Raw genomic sequence first — 26094 nt, forward strand, 5'->3', positions numbered from 1 at the left:
TAATGATTATTCGCGAGCGAAACAATTATAAATTAATATTTCTTACCAAATAATTTTTTGAGAAATATCTTTGAGATTTATTGATCATTAACTTGTATTTAAATAAAAATTAATTTCTACCCGATGAGTTTTTTCTCAAAAAATATTTAAAATAATAATTATTTTGAATCTTTGGAACAGATCCACTTTATACGTAAATTTTAAACAAGAATTTGTTAGAGATACTAATAATTAATTACCTTTCGTTCGCCATGAAACAATGATCAACTTACACACACATCTTTATTACACGACGATAACAGTAACAAATGCTAATTAAAAATCACTTTACTACAAACATTCTCAACTCTGCATAAAACCACAACTGGCTTTGATCTGCTCTGTGCTACGACACAGAGACTCTGTGCTACACAGACTGCTGCGAATCGTTTTTAGCGACGTACAATTTGAAATTGTACGGTTTCGAAAGAAGTATCCGCGCGTAAGTGTCTCCGACTATAGCTTGATACTTCTAATTGGACAACAGAACTTAGGAACTGAGTTAGAGTTAAATATGGCCAGATTTCTATGAATAATAATTTAATTAATATTTCGTTTAATTAATAATTCTTATTTAACTGGGAGTCAGTCGTCGATAAGCTTCAAAGAAATTTCTAGAAAAGAGAAATGACTATAATTAAAAAATATTAAATGACCATTACCAATGATTGAAATTTTGATTAAACTTCGTGTCCGGACACCAAGTTTCTTTTAAGTTAAACAAATGTGTATAAAAAGTACAAATCATGAAATAAGTAAGATATCTCCTTTTTTTGCTGAAACGTATTTTCTTGTTTTAAGCAATTTCAAATTCGTAAACTCGTGCGCGGCAACGCTTGTGATATCGGCATCAGGATTGTAAGCATGAAATTCTCAGTGAATTTTCACGTACGTGTCTTGATTTCGTATACAAAAGTACTAGGATACTCGTATTCAAACGTGACTTAAAGATGAAATTTTGCCTTTTGCGAATTTTGTTTCGATATTATTATTTCATAGTAATATTATTACAATGCTATTTAAAATCAGCCCAAGTAATAACTGTTCTGCCGTTTAACTAACATTGAATAACAACGACACGTATAATTGAATATAATAAATTAAATTAACAAAAAAATAAATAAAATAATACATAGAATAAATGAAAAAATACATACTCGGTTATTATTTCACCTAATGATCACATTAACGTAATGTCTTCCGATCGAATATTTAAAGGTTAACGAACAAGCTAAAATAGAAAATAAAATAATCTAAATAATAAGTTACTAAATAAATAAACTTCTTGAATCATGTTCGTAATTAATTGTTGAATATTTCATAGTAATATTATTGCAATGCTGTTTACAATCAGCCCAAGTAATAACTGTTCTGCCGTTTAACTAACATTGAATAACAACGACACGTATAATTATTGAATACAATAAATTAAATTAACAAAAAAAATAAATAAAATAATACGTAGAATAAATGAAAAAATACATACTCGGTTATTATTTCACCCAATGCAAGACACATTAACGTAATGTCTTCCGATCGAATATTTAAAGGTTAACGAACAAGCTAAAGTAGAAAATAAAATAATCTAAATAATAAGTTACTAAATAAATAAACTTCTTTGAATCATGTTCGTAATTAATTGTTTCGATCTAATGTTGATAATTCGCCAGTCGTGAGATCGATTCATCGAAATCGAAGATTGCAAAGTGTTGCGCAAATGATCGCAAGGAAACCTCGTCCATTGAGAAAAATGCGGCTGCCGGCAAAATCCTGCAGGATTACGTTCCCTCGATTCTTTCCGTTCTAACGAGATTTTGCGAGAGATTTGGCGCTGTGTCGTCCCATTCAGAACCGAAGTGAATTCGATCGTACGGAACCGAATTATACGGGTCGCTCGCTCCACGTTCCGACCTGAAATGCTTCGTTCTGAATCGACTGCTTTCCTTTTCTCCTTTCGCTTCTTCTCCTTGCGCCTTCTCGCGAAATTTCGCAAGGTAGAACGTGACTCGGCGTCCATCGAGGGGAAAGGGAGACCGCAAGCTCTGCCCTTCAAAGTGGCAAACTTATTTCGTGCATTTGTCTGATTAAACTTTGACTTCTTCTAAACCATTAACGATCGTCTTATCATTGGCTCATGATTTATCGATAATAGTGATCATAAATATACAAAAGATATGTTCAAGAACATATGGAAGAATAGATGCATTTTAATACAATGCATAGGATCTGTACGTTACAAAATATGCGGTTGTTAGAATTTTTATTAGAAATCATTTTTCACGTATCTTTATTAAGCTTCTGTTTCTATATTAAAGGGATTTTTTTGGTTAAACTTTGACATTCTTCCAATCAATTAACAATCACCTCAACACACATGATTTCTCAATAAAAACGATTAAACGCTCGTAAATATACAAAAAATATGTACAAAGGCGTATAGAAAATTAAGTGCTTGTTAATGAAATGTGGAAGATCTCTACATTCCGAAATACGTATAATTGTTACAATTTTTATTAGAAATCATTTCCTCGTATGTTTTTTTTCTATATTGATCAACAATTTAACTATTCAAAGATAAAAACTAATTCTATCCTCCGCCAATTTACGAAATCCAATTTTTGTTTTTACTGTATTGCTATAAAATGAAAATTCTTGAATGATGCGTAGAAGAAATTTTGCTTTACAAGAAAAGAATGAAAAACACGTTCGACTGGATGCGTTATGTTAGTCGATAATCAGTGTTACATATATATGTTTCGTTATTTCCAAACTTTAAGATTTCATCAACGATTATGGAAAGCTTGGGTAGAACATATGTAGAGAAAAAAATACCCATATGAAATAATAAGACATATTAATAGAAACTAGAGAATTGTGTTTATGGCAAAGTAAAAGCGACAATTAGCTGCGAAATCTGTGAGTAAAAAGAAAGTGCTATTTAAAATTTATAATAAGCGATAGTCGGGGATTTTAAGAAACTTATTAATTAACGTGGTTTCATTATAGAATCACAATATTGTATCCAAGCAATTAAGCATAATATTCAATAGGTGCGTGGAATAATGATTCGAAATTAATTAACGCCTAAATTTGTTATAAGATATACTTAATAAGCAACATGGATCATCTTATACTCACAATTACCATACGTATACATAGTATGTTATATTTATTACATGCGTACATCATGTTGAGACGTAAAATATATTAACTACTTTTACTATGCTATCATTACACCTAGACAAATTTATATTACAAAAGCCTTATACACGTAACAATATAACATATATAACATGTATAATGTATAATGCTTATACAAATCAGCGTGCTTTACTCAAAATCTGTTGCTGGCGTTCCTACCGATGAGCTGCTCTTCTGTCGCATTGAAAATTCAAATTCAAATTCGAATTACTCTGCGTATTGTTACGACCACCGTCATTTTCCGATGCAACGTCGATCAAATTTTGCGCTTGCGGACAATACACGTGACGTATCGGATGCATTGAATCTCCCCCGACACTGTCACGTAACGTTTTCATTCTTTCCCGCTGCGTCGATTCATTAACGCGATAAACGTGCACGACGTGAGACGCGGCTTCCACCGTGTGGACATAAATTTCATCGTAATTACGCATTGTACGATTAAAATCGCTTAACATCGCTTTCTCATCTCGCGCCGCAGAGATTTCGCCCAAGATTTCGTCTATAAAACGTGCGCGCCAACCTCGCGATTACGAGTGGCTCGATAACGCAAGGGTTAGCTGCGTTCATGTTCGAAGCGAAGCAAAACTACCGGTTCGGTTGGACGAATAAAATCGCACTGGTTAAGAGGCTATTGGCGTTATCTGGTTGTCGATAGAAGATTTCCATTAATTTTCTCTGCGGCTAAGCAGCATCTCGTATCCTTCGGCAACGGTGTTTGAATAATACGGTCGGTTATACGGCCAGAGAATTAGGTACTAAATTGTATTCTCTCAATGAATATTCCGTATTTACCGTGTTCTCAGATGTCCAGGTAACGATCTCGACTAGCTCGTTACGAAGTCACAGATCGATAAGGTTTTATACATACAATGTACAGTTTTATTTTCACGAGTGTGTATGAATATTTATTGGTTGTATTGTAGTATATTTAATTGTATCATATATGTGTATAGATATATATATTTGTTTAATGAACGTATATATCATATATAAAATTTTCGCACAATGGTATTTAGCACTTTTGTGAATAGTTGTAGAATTGGAGCGGTACGTGGAATCACACGTGAATTTCAAAGCTACATTATATAGGAAGATTTCGAACGTGTATGAATATTTATCGATTTTGTTGTAGTATATTTAATTGTATCATATGTATGTATATATATATATATTTGTTTAATGAATATATAGGTTTCAGTATATTATACAGGGTGGTTGGTACGAGCGGAAAGGGGGTGATTCTACGCGAAAAAAGAAGTCGAAAATATAGAATAAAAATTTATCGTTTGAGGCTTTGTTTTCGAGAAAGTCGTCTTTGAATTTTTGTTTGGTACGCATGCAGTACGTTATAACGAATCTCACTGTAGATCGTTGTCTCGATGAAAAAATTAAAAAAAAAAAAATAAAAAAAATTTTATTCTATATTTTCGATTTGTTTTTTCGCGTAGAATCACCCCTTTTCCGCTTGTACCACCAGTTACCAACCACCCTGCATATGAAGTTTTATGTACGATGGTATTTAACATTTTCGCGAATGGTTGTAGAATTGGAGAGTAAAAAATACACGTAAATTCACACGTGAATTTCAAAGCTACATTATACAGAAAGGTTTCGAAATTGGTTGATATTTTTCCTCATCGATTAGCATCCGTATATGTAGCTTTTTAGTCGAAACACATTCGACGGCTGTAGTCTTGTTGCGATTTCAAAATATTTCATATAACAATGAAATATTTCATATGTTCGTAAAAGGTTCCTGCAAATGCTGGAACAATCCTTTCTGAGATATTTCTTTTGGATAAATTGCTTTCGTAGACGGCTGTACGTGCAAAGCTTTGCATATTTTAATATGTTTTTTAATATGTGGAATAAGCCCGACGAATCGAGTGAAACGACGGTACGAGAGCTTATCGATCGCTTTGAAAAATATTTGCTCGTTATGTTACACATAGCTGATAATCGAGAAGTCAATAGAACCCTAATTGATTAATTCGGTAAAAATTTATCGGACATAAACAAGTTATGATAATCATTATATATATACGTATAACGATAGCCATGATATATATATATAACTCTATATATGATAAAAGTAGTAAATTCGTTACTTGAGCTCTGCGCCGTAGCATTTCATTCTGTACTGTTTCTAGTTTTATCATCGATATGAAATCATTCTAACTATTAAAAGAAACGAATAAAAATTCTAGAATATTTCTTGCATTCTAAGAATTACGTCAATTTCGTTGCAATTGGGATCGAATAAGACCGATCACATTGAGGAAATTTGTTTATCATCGAAATTAAAAAATGATGGAAAATTGTGAAACGTCATAGATTGGTAATGTATAAACAACAGAAAATTTTGAACATGATATCATAAATAAACGCTACAACAAGTAACAATAAAATTAATAAATTTCAGTTAGGACAAAGAATAATAGGAGATTGAAATTGTCTCACTTAAAATCCAACAACTAAATGAATATTTTGTTTATCTCATTATCGTTTATAATTTACAAATTGAGCAGGTAATTCGTGAATGATTTTGAACAAATCGAAACATTCGAAATATTTTCCTGCATTTTGTTGTCTTTTCGGTTAGCGTTTCCTAATCCTGATTTACGCGTATATATTCTTCCATCGCTCTCACGTTGTGTATCTTGGCCTGTGAATCGTGACTGTCTATCCTAGCTTGTTTTAATCCAGGAAAAGTAAAGCTGTCAGACAGACTGCACATGCCATTCGCGATACCACGAAAGATTAGCACTTTGCTGATCATTACGAGTTTATTTCGAGTATTTGTACATGCAGTAATTTAACCGTGCTTTTAAAGTAGGACTATCGTATATTGCGTTGGAGACTATTCAAAAATGTCCTGATTATCTCCAATTTTTTAAATAGAACGATTTTTGACATGATTTTTAATTTCTAGTAAAATAACAAGTCACTTTGATGATTTGAATAAAAATGTAAAGCAACGAGTTTTACATTACAAATAGACTGTGGAGTTTTATGCAAATTTGTATCTTTATCAACATAATTAAGAAAGTGCCAAAGAAAACACTGCATGTGCCTAATATCAAATTTTGGCGGAGCGAGAAGAAGCTTCTCTGACTTAAAATTATTTTCCAAGTTTGCTTTATTTCGAACGTTATGAGAGCCAAAGCGTACAGTAATCCAAATACGTCACAAAATTTTCTATTTTTTGCACTAATATAGTCAAAATTCTTCAGAAGAAGAATCGTATTTATAGAAAATTCTGTATTTGCCTCTTAATTGTAGAGAAAACTGAATATTCCATTCATCTAAATTTGCAAGCACTGTACCAAGATAACTCGTATAAAAGGAAAAAATATATTTTTCTAAGATGTTCCTTTTATCTTTATTACAAAAGTATATTTTATAACGTTCTAAGTAAGAATTGTTATAAAATTGGTAATATTTAACGTCGAACGTGCTTATCGCTTAATGGCATTTACATTGTTTTAAAGACAGACGATACTGAACTTTTAGTAATTCTTTGCAAACTGAAATAAAGACCAAAAAGGTGGCTTCAAGATTTTTGAATACAATTATTACCACGGTCAGCATTGAGTGCTGATGTGAACTCGATCGAGAACTTGCGAGGAATTCTAACGAGAGAAGTTTAGAATCAGAAGCCACGTATAAAAAATATCGCTGAATCTAAAAACAAAATAAAATCCACGTTGGCGGATATTCAAAAGGATAGATAAGAGAAAATGTAATCTTTTCTTCTAAACTTCTAAAGAAGAAATTTCCTGTAGAAAATTTCCAAAGAAGAAAAGTTTGTTGCATCTTATTTTGATATTATGAAAAATCTAAAGATGGTTTTGAGTCTATAATTATTCACGGTACTGTATCTATGTTCGAATTTCAATTATGAAAGTTTATTTCGATTATGAAAATAATAGCCAATTACTTGTTAATTTTTCTATAAAATAGTCGGTCAGTAAGGTGATAGGAAGATTGGTCGCAGGTTCTGAGTATCTCTCGCTATGCATCTTGAGGTCTGTGACTGCACGTAGATCAACTAATGTGAGAAATTCCTCAGTAGACGGAGGCGTTTCAATCTTTTGAGTCTACAATTTCCACGTGGCGCAACCAGGTTGATGCAAAGAAGGCACCGTTGTTCACGCTCCTGTAAATCACGATGGTTGAATCGTTGTCTGCGAACTGTGTGAACAATGCGAGCGATTAGAATTTTATAAATTGGGAATTTTTAGAAATGAAACGTCTTGGGAAATTGGGACTGCGGAATGAGAGAACTGTGTAAAGTATTAAAAAGTATAAAAATTCATTCAGATTTTGGACTTCAAGCTCTCATGATGATGAGATGTTTTGATATTGTCAAATGCAAATGCAAAATCGAAACGCGATTATTTATCCTGAAAAGCCAATATCAAATTAATGCATTCAGGCATTTTGTGGTGTATAAGATGCGACATATTGTAGCAGTTGTATAATTATAGCTTTTCAGGAAATTTAATTAATATGCGATGCTTATGATGTGCGTGAATCAATATAAATATTATTTTTTGTAATATTTCTTCGGAAAATAAATAAATTTTACAAACGAAAATACGATACTTCTGTTTGCTGGATACTTGTATTTCTTCATGTTTCGCGTCCTTTTTTATTTTTAGTTAAAATTTAATTAAAATCCTGCAACAAAATTGCGTTGCATGTAAAGAGCGCAGTTAGTAGATTCTATAATTGGAGTACATCGAATCAAATAATAATACGGATCAATGAATGTGTTGACCATTTCAAATTTGAAGCTGGAACACTTGCTTCTAATATGTATATCTAAATTTGTTGCTTATTTTGCGCGGTCATTATCGATCTGAACCGAATTAAAATGATCTCCTTCGTTATTTGAATTGTTTCTTATTTAAGTGAACTAAATTTCACACGATGATTTTGCCTCGGTGTAGATATAAAACGTGGTCATGTGGATTGTATTTAATTATTTCTTAAAAAAAAGCTTTCCCCTTTGGACAATTATATAGACAATGATTTTCAGCTGTAAAAATATTCCTGTATATATTTTACATATATGGAAAGGCTCTATTCTTACATTAAAATATTTAAAGAGAAAATTTCTATATCTTTAGCGCTAATACTAGTGTTAATTTAGCGCTACGCTTTAATTAGTTTAAAATTAGAGAACTATATAGACAAGTATAACACTTTAATTTCTTTCCTTTAGATTTTTGCTAATTTGTAATATTAAATGTTTTTAATTTTAATAATTGTAATATTCGAAGTTTATCAATAATAAGTTTGCCAATTTTTTATAACAAAATAAAGTCATTCTCGCTTTAATAAAATAAAAAGTTTTAAATTCCTATTCAACAGAAAAAATCACAAGAACAAAAATTTCAGATTTCCATTCTACAAAAATCCTAAATTAAATTTCAGTTTTCGATGAAAAAGCTACAGAACAAATTTTTGAATTTTCGTTTAATAAAAGAATCACAGAAAAATTTCAAATTTTCATCCGACGAGGAAAGAACTATAAATACAAAAATTACGAATATTCGTTCGGTAAAAGAGTTACAGAAAAAATGTAAAATTTTCGTTTAACGAAGAAAAAATCATAGATACAAAGATTACGAATTTTCGTGCAATAAAAAAATCACGGAGGAAGCCTGAATTTTTTATTCAACGAAGAAAAGATTATAAATATAAAAATTTCAAATTTTCGTTGCATAAAAAAATCACAGATCAAGTTACAGGTACTGTTTATCGATGCTCGTGTCCTAATTTCCAAGTAGATACATAAGTAGATAGTAAGATACTGCGCGGCGCGTCGGGTCCACAGCGATAGGACCAAGAGGATTTGTAACACCAAGCGTTCAACTCTCGCAGGGAGCTTACTTACAGTGTAGTTTCTTGGCTCGATTAAATATTCTGAGGGGCAACCTTACGTTCTGTTAAATAGATCGCCGGGAGCGTGAGAGCGCGACCGGCTGGTGAGAATACAGAGGAAGATCTGTGGTATTGAAGTATATGTGCATATTTCTGCATCGAGATGTAAAAACGCTTGAATGAATTCATCGAATGAATGATTCAACGAAGCATCGTGCCAGAAGATTGGTTCAAGCAGCGATAAGATTACGAGAGAAAATGTAGTGTGATGTGAAATGACAGATGAGAAAATGTAGTGTGAATTAGATTTTCTATTTTGTTGCTAATATACTACGTATATAGTATACAATGGGTCACGAAATTTTTATGAATATATTGTTATATTGCGTTATGGGAAATTTGTTAAAGTTTCGTTAATACTGCAATGAGACAGGATCGTCGTACTTATGTTGGTAAATGTTAGTTGATAAATGCTTAATTATTATAAAAGCAATCGTGCGAGATGCATATGCCAAATCAAAGCAAACATGTATATAGAAGTTACGAGACATTTATTGCAAATATAGTTAGTAAAAAATGAGTATATATTGTGAACAGTGTTTTTAAAAATGTACATACACAACCAATGCTAAATTTTATTAAATGTGTCACTTACTGATATGATAAGTGGCTGTTTGAATTTTTTAATGCTTTGGTGATTTTGCGAAAAGTAGAATATACTTCCAATATTCAGAACAAGTTTCTATAAGTGCACAAATATTTTCGTGAGTCACTGTACGTAAATTTATATTCTATATCTATACACATTTCAAGAGATAATCTTAATGATTTAATTGACTGAATGTTTTAGAATAAGTTGGTTGCAGTTATAACTTTGATTATCCTGTCTATTAACGATCGCGCACAAATACGAGTACCTAGCTCGATACACGAAAATATCCATAGCTGTTTTATTGTTCACACAGTCTGCTTCGACTTTACATTGCAAATGCAGAGCTTAAGTAATTCTGCGCGTTACCAACTTTCGAACTAATCCAAGTATAAATTTATTCGTATCTATATTTAGCGAGTCCATAGCGAACGAATCGGTCCTTCCTAATTAAGAAATATCCAAACTTGACCTACTATTGTGTGGCCATTAAAGATAGATCTATTTTAAACGTAGGTATTTAATTGTGAAGTAAATTACAGTGAATACATCGCTGATAAAAGCTGCATCTTTTTTCAACCTTTCTCTAAATTAAATTCTCAATCAATATTTTGTTGGACATTTCCTCTTTCTAAAGTTCTCTTCAAAATTTGTACGAACTAATCTACGACAGTTTACAATTAATTTACTTAAATGCAGATAAATTACATAAATATACAATAACACAAATTAATAGTTCAAGTGAATGTTAGACTACTTGTATACGTTATATTTCATCGCGCTATATAATTTAAAATCGATTTAGAAAACCTGCCAGCAGTGTACAATAAACTTAAACGTACTTTTATAAAAGCACAAAAGTGAAGAATAAAACTGTAATTTGCAATTTGATGAAAACTTACGTCGAGTCTATTACGTCGAGACATTTCTACAACTATTTATAAAACCAAATTCTATCTTTTTATGATTAAATGTATTTTTTTTATTAATACTCCTCGTACTTTTTACAAAGGTATGTATATTCTTTATATGCTCCCTTTATATACATTCGCTAATAAATTCTACTTACATCCAATAATAGTAAAGAATGAGGGATGTGAATAGACTTTTCTTACAAATCCACCGCCTCTTCTCAATAACCGCATACTCTACATCACAATGCTGCTGCTATTCATTTGCAAGTTACAATACACTAATTTCTCCACGCAATGGAGAAATTCACGTCAGGTTCGTATCCAACAGCGGCGTATCGTCGGAGAATGCTAAAGAGAGTTCACAAGCACGATTAAATCAACCAAAGACAGAATCAGCAATCTGCTGAAATCGGATCTGATGAAATGAAAAATAACGTTCATATCCGCGCAAGCAGATAGTACATTTACAAGCTACTTTATAGCGTGTAGTGGCATACTTAAATTCTATACCTACAAGGAACGCGCGAGAAAGACAGAAAGAGGAAGAAAGAAAGAGTGGAGATGAAGGTAGATAATGTGGAATGGTTGCTAGTCGAAGAACACTGTGCTGTGTCGTGTTCACCGCGTTCTCGAACCCCTTTTTCTCGAAGCAGCCAGCAGCCCACAGTCGCACAGGTGAAGCTCATATCGACCTGCCGCCAGAAATACCGCGCAGCATCGACCGTCGTCGTTATACCTGGTGTGCTTCCTCTTCCCCCGGGGCCGTGCCACCCCCGAAGCATGAAGCGACTTGGGGGGCGAGAAGAGGTCAGCGGGGGATGCGGATAGTTGGCGCGATGGTGGTTGGGGGCTGACGTACGGTATCAAAGCCGCGGCCAATCCCTGGATCCTGGAAACCGCGGCTGCGCCCTGTCACAGTTTCCTCCCCGGCTGTGGGGATGACAGGGACGGGAAGAGGGTAACGTACAACACGGTGGCGGGGAGAACTTCGAGGGCAGACGTTTCAAAGCTACCCCAACGGAGAGACACGCCGAGACGCCCCTGCCATCGGGAGCCCTTCGGTCTCAGTAAGTATTCTCAATGACTTTCCCTTTATTCTGCATGTAACCGTGCCGCTCGCGTTTGTTTTTCCCCGTTTCCGCTTTCCGAATCTCCTCGAGTGGTCCTGTCATTTTCGGTGGCTCGTGTTGACATCACCGGGCGAGGGCTTACTCTCCGTAGAGGTGCGAAACTCGGGTATCAATCGGTGAACCTTCATCAAGCGCTCGTACCTGGCTTCCATTCTATAGATACCGGTCAGTTCTAGACAGCTAGGGTTCTAGGGAGATCAGTAACTTTTCTATTCTTTCGGTGTTGTTTTTCTACTTCAGCAAGTGGCGACGCCGATTACCTCGGAAATATTCGTGAAGAGATAAACGGTGCTTGGTTCGTCTGTCAAGACGTGGTGAATATGAAATGAATTGCTAGGACGATAGATTTTCGCAGGCCGAGATACCGCCGCATCGATTGAATACGAAGGAATCGAGAGTTATATAACGTGTCATGATGTATATCGATCATGAATATGACAATACATCACTGCAGGGAACGACCTTCTTTTATTACGATACTTATTTCTTCTATTTTGAAATGAAGACGTCCTAATGATGACATTCGTTAAATAAAATTCTGGCGACTAAACAGAAATGATTAGGAATTATTTGAAAATTGTCCCAAAAATGGGAAATTGTTTTGCTTAAAAGGCGTCAGTGTAAATAGAATTAGAATACTGAATGGTACGTGAAAATAACGATACTACAACGTGGTAAATGTAATATTCTGTCTTTCTCCGATGTGAGGCATAGGAGACTGTTATAGATAGATGTTTCAATTCCAAATTTAGATCGGTCAGGGTTTAACGCGTGTATAAGATAATAGACAGGTTAGGAAAAATTGTGTCGGTTTCGAAGAACGAATGGACAAAAAGAGCTTATTGTCAGCACGCTATAGGCAGAAGGGAACGTGCTTAAGACCGACAACTTTTTGATTACTTCCGTGGAAATTAAGTTATTATTAAACAAAGTTATGCTACACTAATATTTAGATATTGAAAGACACTTGAAAAGAATATTACAACTTCGTATTAAAAATTTATTATGGGATACTTGAGAACTTAGAAACATTAAATAAATACTTTAGATTTTAGGAAATACTTTGAAGATTATGGATTATGGATTGTTACGCTAGCTCTTTCTTGTCTATGAAACCACTAGCATAATAAAATATCAACCCTGTGTTAAGTTATTATACACTAACGTTTAGGTATTGAAAGACACTTAAAGGATAGTAACTTTTACCAAAATTCGTTATAAAATATTTGAGAATTTAGATACATTGGATAAATACTTCCAATTTGAGGAAATTATTCAAAGATTATGAATTATATATATGGATTATTAGGCTAGCTCTATCTTGTCTGCAAAATAATAGAATATTAATTGTGCGCTAAGTTACTTCAACATTTGGATATCAGAAGAAACTTAAAAAAGGACATTACAGTAGAATTTTATATAGACTTTTCGTGAAGGGGAGGGGATAGTTCATATGTATTTAAGTTCATATAGTAGGAATTTACATTTGGATAAGCGAATTTAACTGGAAAGGGTTCATTTAATCGGGTAGTAACCAAAATTCGGTTGAAATAAATAGAGCTTATATAAATTGTAATTTGTTCGTAATTATTATTCTACTACAATATTTTTTGTTAAAAGATCGTTCAAAGATTTAGAAATTGGAAAATGTTAAATACTTAAAATGTTAAGGAATATTTTTAAAGAACATACCATTACGAAATACTACGCTTGTTGTTTCTTATCAACAGATTTTTTGTTAAATTACTTCAATATTTACATGCTACTAAAAAACAACTAATAAAACTTAACTTTTTATTAAGGCATTATGAAAAGATATTTGAAAATATGAAAATATTAAATACTTTCACTTTTAAGAAATCTTAAGCAAACAACTTGAAGGCCATGGAATATGCATTACTAGGCTAACTGTTTCTTGTCAAATTACTTCAATATTCACATATTATTAAAAGACAATTAATAAAACTTAACTTCTTATTAAGGAATCATGGAAAGAATTTGGAAATATTAAATACTTTTACTTTTGAGAAATCTTAAGCAAAGAACTCGAGGACTATAGGATATAAACTAGTGAATCCGCTGTTTCTTGTCTATCACTATCATAACAGAATATTAGTAGCGTACTAACTTACTTCGATACATAGAAAATTATTTTCTAAAATGTATAAATACTTTTTATTAAACAAGATGTTAAAATATTTGATAGTATGAAACATTAAAACTTTTAAATTAATATTTTTGAAGATGGAATATTACGTCTGTTGTTTCAGGCTCGGTTGCAAATTCGGCTGAAAAGGTGGAGGGCCCGGGGACGCAAGAAGCTAAGGAGTCGGTGAACGGCTCGAGGGCCGAGACCGGACCGGACGTCGCCTCAAAATTGAGCAGTTTGTTCGCCGGACTTCCTAGTCTGGCGAGTCCTCAACGCCTCGCCAGTTCCCTCAGGCAGAAATTCGCCAATAACTCTGGTAAGTTTACAAATTTTCTCAGTGCACGGCGTTCCCCCCGCCGTCAAGCTGTACGCGACTATGGAGGCTCGTTACGATCGTTGACGAAGTTACGGTTCCCTGCTCGCCAACCAGTCATCGTAATTAATAAACGAGGGTGCGGACACGCATCGAACGACGTTGAGAGGGACGTCGGTTTACGAATGATCGTTTGACGGAAATAATTAATCCGTTCTGGTCTGGCAGAGACGCGGTGTTTAGCGTCTCAAACGAGACACGATGACGCTTGACGATAATTCGGATTAAACACGCGTTTAATATCTGTAACGAGATTACGTTTGTCTTTGGATAACTGTGAAATAATCGGAAAGTTCTGACGTGTGCATTGTAATAATTTATTCTTTCTCGGTATTTCCATAAGAATCCTATCTTTAATTCAAGCTATTCCAACGAAACGGAACCTTCTGTTCTTGGCACTGAATGTTTTATCGATACGCAGAAGAGGCAGATATCGAAGGGGTATTAAATCGAGCTTTGCTTTCGCATCAGAACGTATACAACACGCGTTCAGCTGCTGTCTTTCCTTGCCTAGCAAGGTTCATTAAATAATTACCACGCAGCCCATTTATAGAGTAAAGCCATACCATCCACAACTCGACCTTCACCCTCGTTTCGCTGGCGAGACCCCGTGTTTTTATCTCTCGTAACACGATACGCAATACCAGACATAGGTAGCTAGGTTCAGATCGTGCTGCCTTATCGAGGGGGAGCCTCCACCCGGTGTCATGTTCACTTCTATACCCACCAGAAGCAACCGAGGAATCAACTAGACGACGCGTGGTTGGTAAACGGAGTGAAAACCTTCATCAAACGAAGACAAGCTCGTCCATGCTGTCGACGATCGTAAAAGGTCGGGTTGGGGTGGGATGAATCGGTAAGCGGCGATCAGGCCGGGTCAGGGCTCCCCTTTCTTTCGAATTTATCAAAAAGAAATTATCCATTGGCCCACGGTGCAAAGAAAATCCCGTAACAAATGTTCCGCCTGGTGAATTATATAACCCAGGGAAAATGGGAGATTGCTATTAAAATATCAAACGAAAGATAAAAAGAACGGGAAAAGAAAATAAAAACACATTGATCGTAGGAAGATTTCGGGAGCTAACCGTGCCAACTCGGTGATCTGTTGTAGGTTACCCCCGGCCCGGCCTGATGCGCGCCGCCCAAATCGCGACGATTTCTTCGTCACGATCACTCCCAAGGTCGCATCAAGTGATCGCGATTAGTTGCTCTCGCTAGACCCTGGAAGCCGTTGCTGATCTATTAAAGGCGGATATCTAAAGCAACCACCATGACGACGATACCGATACTCAACATTGAGTTCAGCGAGCTCAAGGAGATCGTGTGGACCAAGTTGCAGGAACCGAAAGCTCAACGGAAGCTAGTTCTGATTATCGTGTCGATAGCTCTGTTACTCGATAACATGCTGTATATGGTGATAGTGCCGATCATACCTGATTATCTCAAGTACATCGGTGCGTTTGGGGACGTGGAGGAAGAGGTGAACGCAACGGGGCCGCCTTCGCATCACGGTCAAGATTCAGCCACAGGAGTGTTGTTTGCATCGAAAGCTATCGTTCAACTAATGGTGAATCCATTTTCTGGCGCTCTCATAGACAGAATCGGTTACGATATACCCATGATGATAGGACTTTGTATAATGTTCCTGTCGACGGCTGTTTTCGCTTGCGGCCGAAGCTACGGTGTCCTGTTCTTCGCCAGAAGTCTGCAGGGAGTGGGTTCGGCGTTTGCGGATACCAGTGGCTTGGCTATGATAGCAGATCGTTACACGGAAGAGTCAGAACGCTCGAAAGCCCTTGGTATCGCGTTAGCCTTCATTAGTTTCGGGTGTCTGGTAGCTCCACCCTTTGGCGGTGCTCTTTATCAGTTCGCGGGCAAAGAGGTGCCCTTTCTGATACTCGCTTTCATCAGTCTAGCAGACGGAATAATGCTTTTATTGGTAATGAAGCCGCTAAAAGAACAAGTGAAAGACAGCCAAAAGGAACATAAACAAATGATACCGATCTGGCGGCTGCTCATAGATCCTTACATCGCAGTATGCGCGGGCGCTCTGATGATGTCCAACGTCGCGTTGGCCTTTCTGGAACCCACTATTTCGTTATGGATGGAGGATAACATAACTCGCGACAACTGGAAAATGGGAATGATTTGGTTACCCGCGTTCTTCCCTCACGTGTTCGGCGTCGTGATAACGGTCAAGATGGCCAAACAGTATCCTCAACATCAATGGCTGATGGCTGCCTCTGGCCTCGCGTTGGAAGGCCTATGTTGCTTCATAATACCATTCTGCAGATCTTACTGGGTTCTTATGATTCCACTCTGCGGAATTTGTTTCGGTATAGCTCTCATCGACACTGCATTGTTGCCAACTCTGGGTTACTTGGTGGACGTGAGATACGTCTCCGTATATGGTAGCATCTACGCTATAGCTGACATCTCGTATAGCGTGGCGTATGCGGTGGGACCTATCATAGCCGGTGGTGTCGTAGAGGCGATCGGTTTCACAGCTTTAAATATCGGCATAGCCCTTTCCAATCTAATGTACGCACCTGTACTCATGTATCTGAGGCACATCTACGACTTCAAACCGTTCCAGGACGAGGCGGACGTTCTCATGCAAAATCCACCCGACAAGGAGTACCAGACGTACGTGTTGCAAGAGCAGAGGCCGCTCTCCGGCGAAGTAGGCAATCATCTGAATCAAACGCGTATGGAGACGAACGTGGATCAAGGCTACGATCAAAATTACCAAGCTGGGCAGACTTACGATCAGAGTGGATACGGGCAGAATATTAATGCCTCCGGATACACTCAAGCTCCCACAGGTTACGAACAGCCACCTATGTATGAGCAACCGGCTAATTACGTCCAACAGCCTATGGGTTACGCCCAACAGAGACCTTACGGACAAGAGCCGCAGGCAGCAGGTCAAGTAGATGTGAATCCATTCAGGAGACCTCCTAACGTCGATCAGAAGCCTTCCGGCGATAGCAATCCATTCAGACAAGGAATGTATTAATATGGTCGACGAGGCTGCGTAATTTATCGGGTATTCGTGATCGTTCACCATCGAATCTACAGGCTACTTTCGCGTCACGTCACGAATATCGCGAAATAGTCTTCGAGATAGGCTTCCAATTGTCAAGAATGTTAGCTGTCGCACGCGTATTGACGATCCTCTGCGAATTATAGCGATCGCAACGTTCGTTCTCTTTCGGTGATTTCACCAAGTGCATCGACGTCTCGTCATCTTGTGGTTACGAATTATCGAAGGGGGCCGTGTCGACTTCCAGAACGATGATTACTTCGAGATGTTTCGGAGCTATATCTCTAGAAAGTACACCGCGGAGTTCTATGCTCGCGTAATATTCGACGATGGTCTTGGGATCATTCGCAGTGGTAGTGTCGGGAAATTTAAATCGGTCTTACGGATCAGTATTTTTTATTCGAGAGGCGATCGTTTCTTCGACGGAACTAGATGCGAAGGGAACGATGATGAAATTACGAAAAAAGTAGTGTTTATAAATCATGAAGGGATGTGATTGGTACTTGACATATCAGTTGCCATTAACTCGATGACTGTGTCCCAGGTTTTACTATTTTACAATTCGTTTTACCATCTTTTCTCTGCCTTTTGATTTATATATATATATATATTTTTTTTGAATCTTTATTCTATGTAAAGTTTCAGTAGTTCAGTAAATTCATTTAGCTGCTTATTAAATGAATGTTAGGAAATTAATAAAAACATTTGTAACAAGAATTAATTTGAAACTTAACGTAGTGTAATTTTCTACACGTGTAGTAATTAATAATATCAGTATGAAATTTAAAAAATTTTAAATTTACTTATAATTAACACGAGACATTTGAAACTTGCCGCGTATTTTAAATATAATCTAATAGATATTTTTGAAATTATGAGTTATATTAATAATACATCGTAAACAACAGTCGTCGTGTTGACAGCGAAAAATATAAATCGAATACCATAAAATCAGGTTTCCTAAACATATCCAATTCTATATGACAAGTAAAAGCAGCTAGAATGTAGTGAAACAAAGTCGTCACTTTCAATTGCAACGTGCAAAAGTCGAAACGTTTAGAATGACAAATTCTTACCGAAAGTGGTCAGCGAAAAATTAAGAGAGAACAAAGAAGAGAGGCATGATCCAAGAAGATGGAGAATCACATTCGTCCACATCTCGTGGGCCGAGTTGAAAAGAAGAACATAATCGCAACGGAGGCTTCCCCTCAACAAGGACCTTTGCTCGCGAATTGCCACGAACATCGGCAAATCCTCAGTTTTTATTCGTTTCGTTTGCATTTCATTGTTGAACCGAAGTATCATATCACTAATTAAGGCGTCAAATTAGTAATTATCGAAGCTTTCATGTAGGTAATTGTATAGATAATGTGTACGGTAAGGAAGAAGTAAGTTTTCTTTAGCCGTGATGTATAATGATATTGGCAAAGTACGTTGCGACTGTTACAACGCGTAATAACATATCATTCTTCTTTGATTTTATTTATTATCATTAAGAATTAAGTATTTCATTAGTGTTGTTTTAATTTTCATTAATTAAAATTCACGAATTAAAACGTCGAACGCAGAACAAACGAATACTAAGGAACATTGAGTTGGACGATATTAGTTGGATCGCGTCGAAACATCGGAATGTTAAATTCGCTGATTAATCATTAATGGTAAAGATCTGAAATTTTATACAATTTGATATTTATAATTTACGATTTAATGAACATCAAAAAGACTCTAATTAGTTAGCTGAGTTAGCAGTTTTTTAGTACTTTGTCAACAGTATTGATAGGGCAATTATATCTCAAGAGTGAAGTAATATTGGATGCTACATATCTGTATTTTCATGAGCTTAGTTTTGTATGTAGAAACACTTCCGTTCGAATCTCGTTCGTTTGATTCGTCGTGGAAAATCGTGCAATATTTAGATAATACGTAGTCCTACATTTCCATGCATATTATATGTGTACGTGTGTGTGTGTGTGTGTGTATATATATATGTATACATACACGCACACACACACGCACACACACACACGTATTTAACTATTATCGTGTGCCAGCGGCTCGCACGTAAAGCTTTACGAGTCCTTCGAAATTCTTTTATCGAGACAATTAAGTTCTTTTTTATTCTCATCCGCCATTGGCCAAACGAAGGTTATTGGGCTGTTCGGAAAGTTCGTAGTGTTTTTATTAGCTAACACATATCAGATGATGAAGTACTGGTCCTTGGTTGGACATGAAAGTTCACTTTTTATGAAGTTTTCTATTTCATGAACCAGATACATAATTAAGATTAGTATCTTATGAAACAAATGACTTATTTTCATGAATTTATTTAACACAAAGAGAATGTTAAAAGATAATATTTGAAATTATAGTTCTTTTTCCACATTTCGAATTATGGAGTCGATCAACTTGGTTTCTGACAGGTTCATATACGAAGAGCAAGTGAGAAATTTTGGATCTTAGTTAAAATGTTCATTTCTATCTTTCTCATTCGTCGAATATAGTATGATTCCATTTTTACAAAACTTGCTATAAAGTTTATTCAAAACATATAGGCAAGATTTTTAATATTCTAGAAGTCTGTAAAGGTCACTTGGGAGAATTCATTATCGAAAATGTTTTTATCGGTATTCCTTAAAAGGCACATATATTATTCGGTGCGTATATTATTCTAAATACTAATACTAATACTAATACTGATAAAATACCAGTTGTGTAAAAATACATATCCTTCAAATGTTTCTTAACCTTCGCTACAAATCTTTCGAACAACCTAACAAACAACGTTTTCAGATATCTATCTTTTAATAGGTAAAATCCATTTGCTTCCGTTTTCACACGTCGATCAATCTCAGACAGAAAATCTCGCATTTCCCATTTATTTGTCAAAAAAGAAAGGAAAAAGAAACAAACGATCGCGGTTGTTATCTTAAGTTAGATCGGTTTCTAGGAAGCAGTGGCGAGGAGGCGCGTGTTTTAGAGGCTCGTTAAATTTTACGCTCGTGTCCATCGCATGTTCGTACCTACTCGTCAATACTCAGAGACGTCGCGAGAAAACGAACGTACATAGAAACGACGTGTCGTCGACGACAGTGCGCGCGATTCGAAAATGATTCGACGATTTCCGGTCGAAATCAAGGTCACGACGACCGACAGCCCGAGGATTCGAAGCGCGTTCACGACATGTATACCGCGCGATATTTAGCGGGTTGTCATTGTATACTGTAATACTGTCGATACGAGATTTCGTAAAATTGCATGAAACAATTTGATCGTGACCACATTATGACTTTAGTATGTAACGTCGATGTCGTTCAACCGGTGCACTCCGTTTTTTCTGTCTTTCACTTCAACCTCGCAGCATTAACACTTCGTCGCTAATAGACACGACGTACTACGAGGGCAAAGGGAAGTACAGAAGAACGAAGTACACCGATCGAACGATATTGGCGCTACGTACTGAAGTCACAATATGGCCGCGATCTAGCTTCTCACGCGGTTTCACGGGATCTCGTGTCAATGGTATGCATGTCAGTGGCGATACTTTGTCGAGGAACCGTGGTCGAGTCGTCAACCCGCTTCTCGTTCGTCGCGTCCTTTCAATTAATCGTCGTGAGTGCTTTGAGTTTACAGTGCCTGAACTTTCAAGTTTTTACCTTCTCTCCCGTTGTTGTGAAATTCGTAACGCAGAACCGTACCTAAATCTCCCGACTTCGATGATTACGTATACTCGAGTCAAAGCAGCATAGAAACTTTAGATACGTAATTATATTTACATTTACGCCATAGGCGGTCGCAGTTTTCGTATTTTTTGTTCCGTAGTTGAGACGAAAGTTCTATCTCGTGATAATAAAATGATTATACATATATACACATACATATATAAATGCATAGTATATATACATATATTCAGACACATTCCTAGCAGATCTACGTTTTACGAAATATAACGTGTTATGCATCAACCTAGGCATTTCCACGAGTAAAATAAGAAAATATAAAAATAGTTATTTATAAATACGGGTGAGTGAAATGATACTAATAAACCGATACAAAGATATATTGGTTTTTCAGATGTATTAAGATTAAGGAACTAATAACTTCCTCGAGTAATAAATATTTTATTTATAACATGATTTATAACAATCAATTACGATCGATTATAATTGATTACACTACGAATATTTCTACGATGAAATATTTCAGTACTGATATTAGTATTCATAACGTAATATTTTCATAATCTGCGCGTTAAAAGGGATCGACCGATATATAACCTGTCATATTTCGTGACACGCAGCTTTGTTAGGAACATGCCTATACTCGCATTGATAATTTCGTTTCTATGAGCTGGCCTCTATTATTATTGATCTTAGCGTAATGGTCGATGAAATAACAACGTGTCGCTTGCCGATGGTTATCGATGAGTGATGAATGATCGATTCTCGAGAGAAATCGTCGTGCCGTGATTTACGTGGATAGCATTCTCACTTAAGTTCGTTTGAGAAAAGTTCTTTGTTTGGTCCTTTAGAATTGGTTGACTATTGTAGACTTTGCCACGGTGATGTGTACATATGTTGCAGTTGTTGCAACTTTCTGAAGGTCGCAACAATAGAGTTTGTTGTGGTGAAGTGTCGGAATATTGTCCCTTGAGTTAGATATAAAGAATAATGGTAGTGCATTATTATACTTGGTAATGTTTAGGAATATAAAGACGGCATCTGTTCCTCCTTTATCAGATATATTGCGCAAGGACTTATAACAGAGAGGATCGTTGTCCATGTTTGTCTTTCTCAAGAATTTCTGTTCGATATATTTCAATATCCTCTTTAACAAAATATTCGTTGCATTACATAGTTCTTATAGGTGTACCTGCAATTATATCGCAGAAGAAATACTTCTAGTTAAATCATGAGGTCGTAAAGGTCGTGACAGAGGATTTGAAAAAAGCAGTTACTTTTCATTCGACGATAAGTCAAAACATAGATCATAATATATATCGTATCATATTTTATAATATCGATTCCACCGTGTTGTGAGTTCAACTTCTAACTATTAGAATGGATTAGTATCTAAAAGGTGGTAAAATTTGACAAGGGTTGTCTTCGTTATTGTTTTGATAAGTTTCACAATTTATTACACAGTTAAATTCTTTATCGTTGTTTTATTAAGTTTTGATATTGCAACATATAAATTACTTTGTATTTGTATATTTCATATTCGATATTAGCATATTCTGTGTTTAATCTGTTGCGTATTGCGGCTATACAACGAATTTTGCCCCTATTTTCGCTAAATTTGTACAGTAGTCTATTGAGAATTCACGGGACAAAATTCTGCTACTTCGCAGCGCTCGTTTTCTGCGTGCATTATAATTTAAATTATTATACCGAAGTTATATAATATTATATCGTATTGTGTACGTATTATGTATATATATATAACATATAATATTATATAGGAGATATCTAAAATATATTGTACAAGTAAAACATGTTCTATACATATAATCCTATATACATAGAAGATGATCGGAGATATCCCTTTTTTTCGTAAAACGGATTCGCGTTGTCGAAAGCAAACGATAACTGTCGTGCATGGCGTTGCGCGTACCTACATCGCAAAATTCTATCACAGTTATATATACGTATACGTAAATAATATAATATTTACGTATAGGCGCGTAACACACGTACTCGTAGCTTCTTTCCTTTCTTGTAAATACGTTACACGTGCGCGAATATATTAAAAAGAGAAAAGAAAAAAAGATGATATTATAGCAATCTCCCTCCCTTTTTCCATGCGAGGGAGTATATACTGCGTATATGTATATCTCGCCTATATGTATTATATCGTTTGTGTGTGTTGATGGCGCGAGGGCGAGTGATCTAAATGCAGAGAAGAACACGAAGGAAGAAATATCAAACAGAAATGAAAAGAAAATGTTGGGTGCGGCTGTGTCCGTCAGGTGAACGGGCAAAGGTCATTGCGTAGAGCAGTGCGGACAAGCATTTAGGTTGCTCGCGATATTTTTCTCAATTTCGCGTGTTCATTACCTACCTTTATCGCGCGGTATCGCATAAAACGGATAAAAAAAAACTCGAACACTAGTAGAACTACGTACACGTCTTAACCGTAAATTAAGAAGGCCATCGCGTTGCTAACGTTGGATTGATGCAAAATTAATGGGAGTTCCTATTTTTTAATACTTTCATTTTTTCTTTTTTGTTTTTAGAGAAATTTAAAGAAAAGGTAATGTTTTGTAATCGTTCTTCAATTTTGAAAAGATTTTGCTATATCTGAGATTTAATACGCTTTGTATTAGTTTGGAAAGATTTGGTGTATCGAGCTGGCGAGGATTTCTGTTTTTAATTTGAATACATTTGCACGCCTATACCTTCAAACAGTATAACGAATCTGCTGATTAGTATCAAATCGATGTATATTTGCTCAAAGTTGAAGTTTTTTCAAATTTCAATCTCAACCACGTGGTGCAGCTTAACGTAATTATAGAAGGTACAATATTATTCAAAATATCTTGTACATGCGAAAACTTCTATTATCCTTGCGTCAATCTGTTCTAATCTGTTCTTGAGTAATACACTTTGAGACTGTTTAAACGAACACAAAGGAAGAAAAGAAAAATAGTGTCAGGGTTCCGATATACCAGCACTTCTGGTGTGTATATACATACACCGAAGCTAAACGCACGTGCACACACTAACGAGTATATATACACGAATATATTTGGCGGTACACGGTACATGAGTCTAATAACATCGTACACAGAAGAAAAACAAAGATACACAGTTGGATTGATGACGTACACAGCGAAACACACATGTATGTATGTATGTATATTTAAAAGAATCAAGTGTCGAACTGCGTATGTACTTGAAACCTATGATATTGTAATGTTGTTGAACCGGTTATTAAAGATGTCATTGTTACCAAAGAATACCATGAGTTGTGTTCTTTAACACGTCAATGATCATTTATTAGTTTCGTAGCGAGTCCAATGTTTTATCGTTCCGAATGACTTGTTGCGTTGAAACGTTTGCCATGTACCGTCGAGAATGTTACGGTTCATTCGCAAAGAAAAGTTGTTGATTGATTGAATAAAAAAAAAAAAAGAATTAATAGAACATTTGTGTTTATTTTGAAATATGTTCATAATTTGAAATATATTTGAGGTGCAGAAAATTATGTTTGAATTTTTTGGAGAGAACATGTTGTCAACCAATTCGATATCAACGCTATCTTTGCATTCTTTTCTTTTTTAATTAAAAACGTGTTTTGTTACCCTTTATGAACATTTAAGAAACATCGTAGATATTAGTCATGCAGGCTGAATATTAATCGAGTTAAACTAAAATAACAATTAAACTAGTACATATTTGTTTCTTACGAAATATTATGGATTTATCACCTATTTTCAAAAGTTACTTACACTTCCACTTTCGAATCTACAAGGTTCTCTCCCTTATCAATTGTCTTATATTGCAATGTTCTTTTTTAATTGCTATCCAACATACAAAACAGAAAATCAATAAACGTGGACTTATCGTATTGTTTTCATGTGATCCTTACGTGTTACACAAAACGCTTAAAAGTTTCATTAGCATTGCGATTAGAAATGAATATCTTTCCATCTTTATGTACACTTTCGGATTTGTTTCAGACTTTACGAATATAATTATGATGATCTAGTCTTATTACAATATTAACAAAATTTCAAAACATTTTGTAAAACACAGATAAGACGTTCGTAAAATGTTTTCGTAAACGTCCAAACATTTCTGTGCATCGTAGAAAATGTGAAATTGTACGACTGTCTGCTATCCTACACCGACTGCAGTGGTATTCATTAAACAGTATTGATTGTTTCCATTTGGTTTGCTGGTAATAATTTTAGGCTTGGTATTTGGGCACCAAAGCCAGTACAGGACTGACAACCCCTAGATATATGAATAAATTACATAACGCTCGTTTAATACTCATTATGGGACATTCGTACAGATTGAAACAATTATAATCAACTTATAACTTAATTCTGCATCGATTGGATTACAATTTCTATTCAAATTATCATATACTCGCTATTTGTAATCTTCAAGTATCAATTTAAAATTTTCCCAACGTAAATATAATGCTTCTTTGTTCGAACACTATGGAAGTGTATAAAGTATATTTTTACAGCATTCTACAAATGGTTTTATAAAAAGAAAAAGTTAGAAATCATCGCTGAATTCATATAGTAATTTTTTCCTTTCCTCGTTTTCTGTCGGCGAAAGTAATACAAGAAAAGATTTGTACACTAATATCACTATAGGACTTTGTAGGAACATTTTCATCTTTTCCCAATTTCGGACAACACTAAAACTAAAAACCGAAGTTTCTAACAAACTTACTGCATTTTGCGCAATTGGGTACAAATTTATTTCCAAGCAAGCTACTTCCTTCGATCATTTTCACAGCAACAAAATTAAAACACTGTCCTAGGGTGCATTAAACGATATTAAGCTTGCTCGAAGCAATTCTTGCAGGTTCTCCGTTGAATGGTCGGCAGAACGTTCAGCCGTGAAATATTTAAACGACTCGCAGGGATATCGAGCGAGGCTTAAGTCGGCGAAAGTAACGGCACGCGCCACGCGGAATTCGGGCCTAATGAAAAAGCAAGTATAAAGCGTGCAGGCGG

General features: G+C 35.5%; 1 protein-coding gene across 2 annotated transcripts in view; it reads left to right on the plus strand.

Moving 5' to 3' along the window:
- Positions 1-11611: 11611 nt before the first annotated feature.
- The window catches only part of LOC126866941 (vesicular acetylcholine transporter), a 201593-nt gene continuing 187110 nt past the window's right edge, over positions 11612-26094 (plus strand). Inside the window, exons 1-2 of one of the 2 annotated variants that reach the window (XM_050620975.1) lie at positions 11612-11765; positions 14099-14293. Coding sequence is in view for 1 of the 2 variants with exons in the window: in XM_050620976.1 (XP_050476933.1) it covers positions 15621-17369 (1749 nt within the window). In the remaining variant the exon portion in view is untranslated. Of the gene's footprint in view, positions 11766-14098; positions 14294-15461; positions 24355-26094 lie in introns of those variants that run through there. The other variant, XM_050620976.1, reaches the window with a different exon arrangement.

This window comes from Bombus huntii, chromosome 6, assembly GCF_024542735.1.
Source record: "Bombus huntii isolate Logan2020A chromosome 6, iyBomHunt1.1, whole genome shotgun sequence".
NCBI lineage: Eukaryota > Metazoa > Arthropoda > Insecta > Hymenoptera > Apidae > Bombus > Bombus huntii.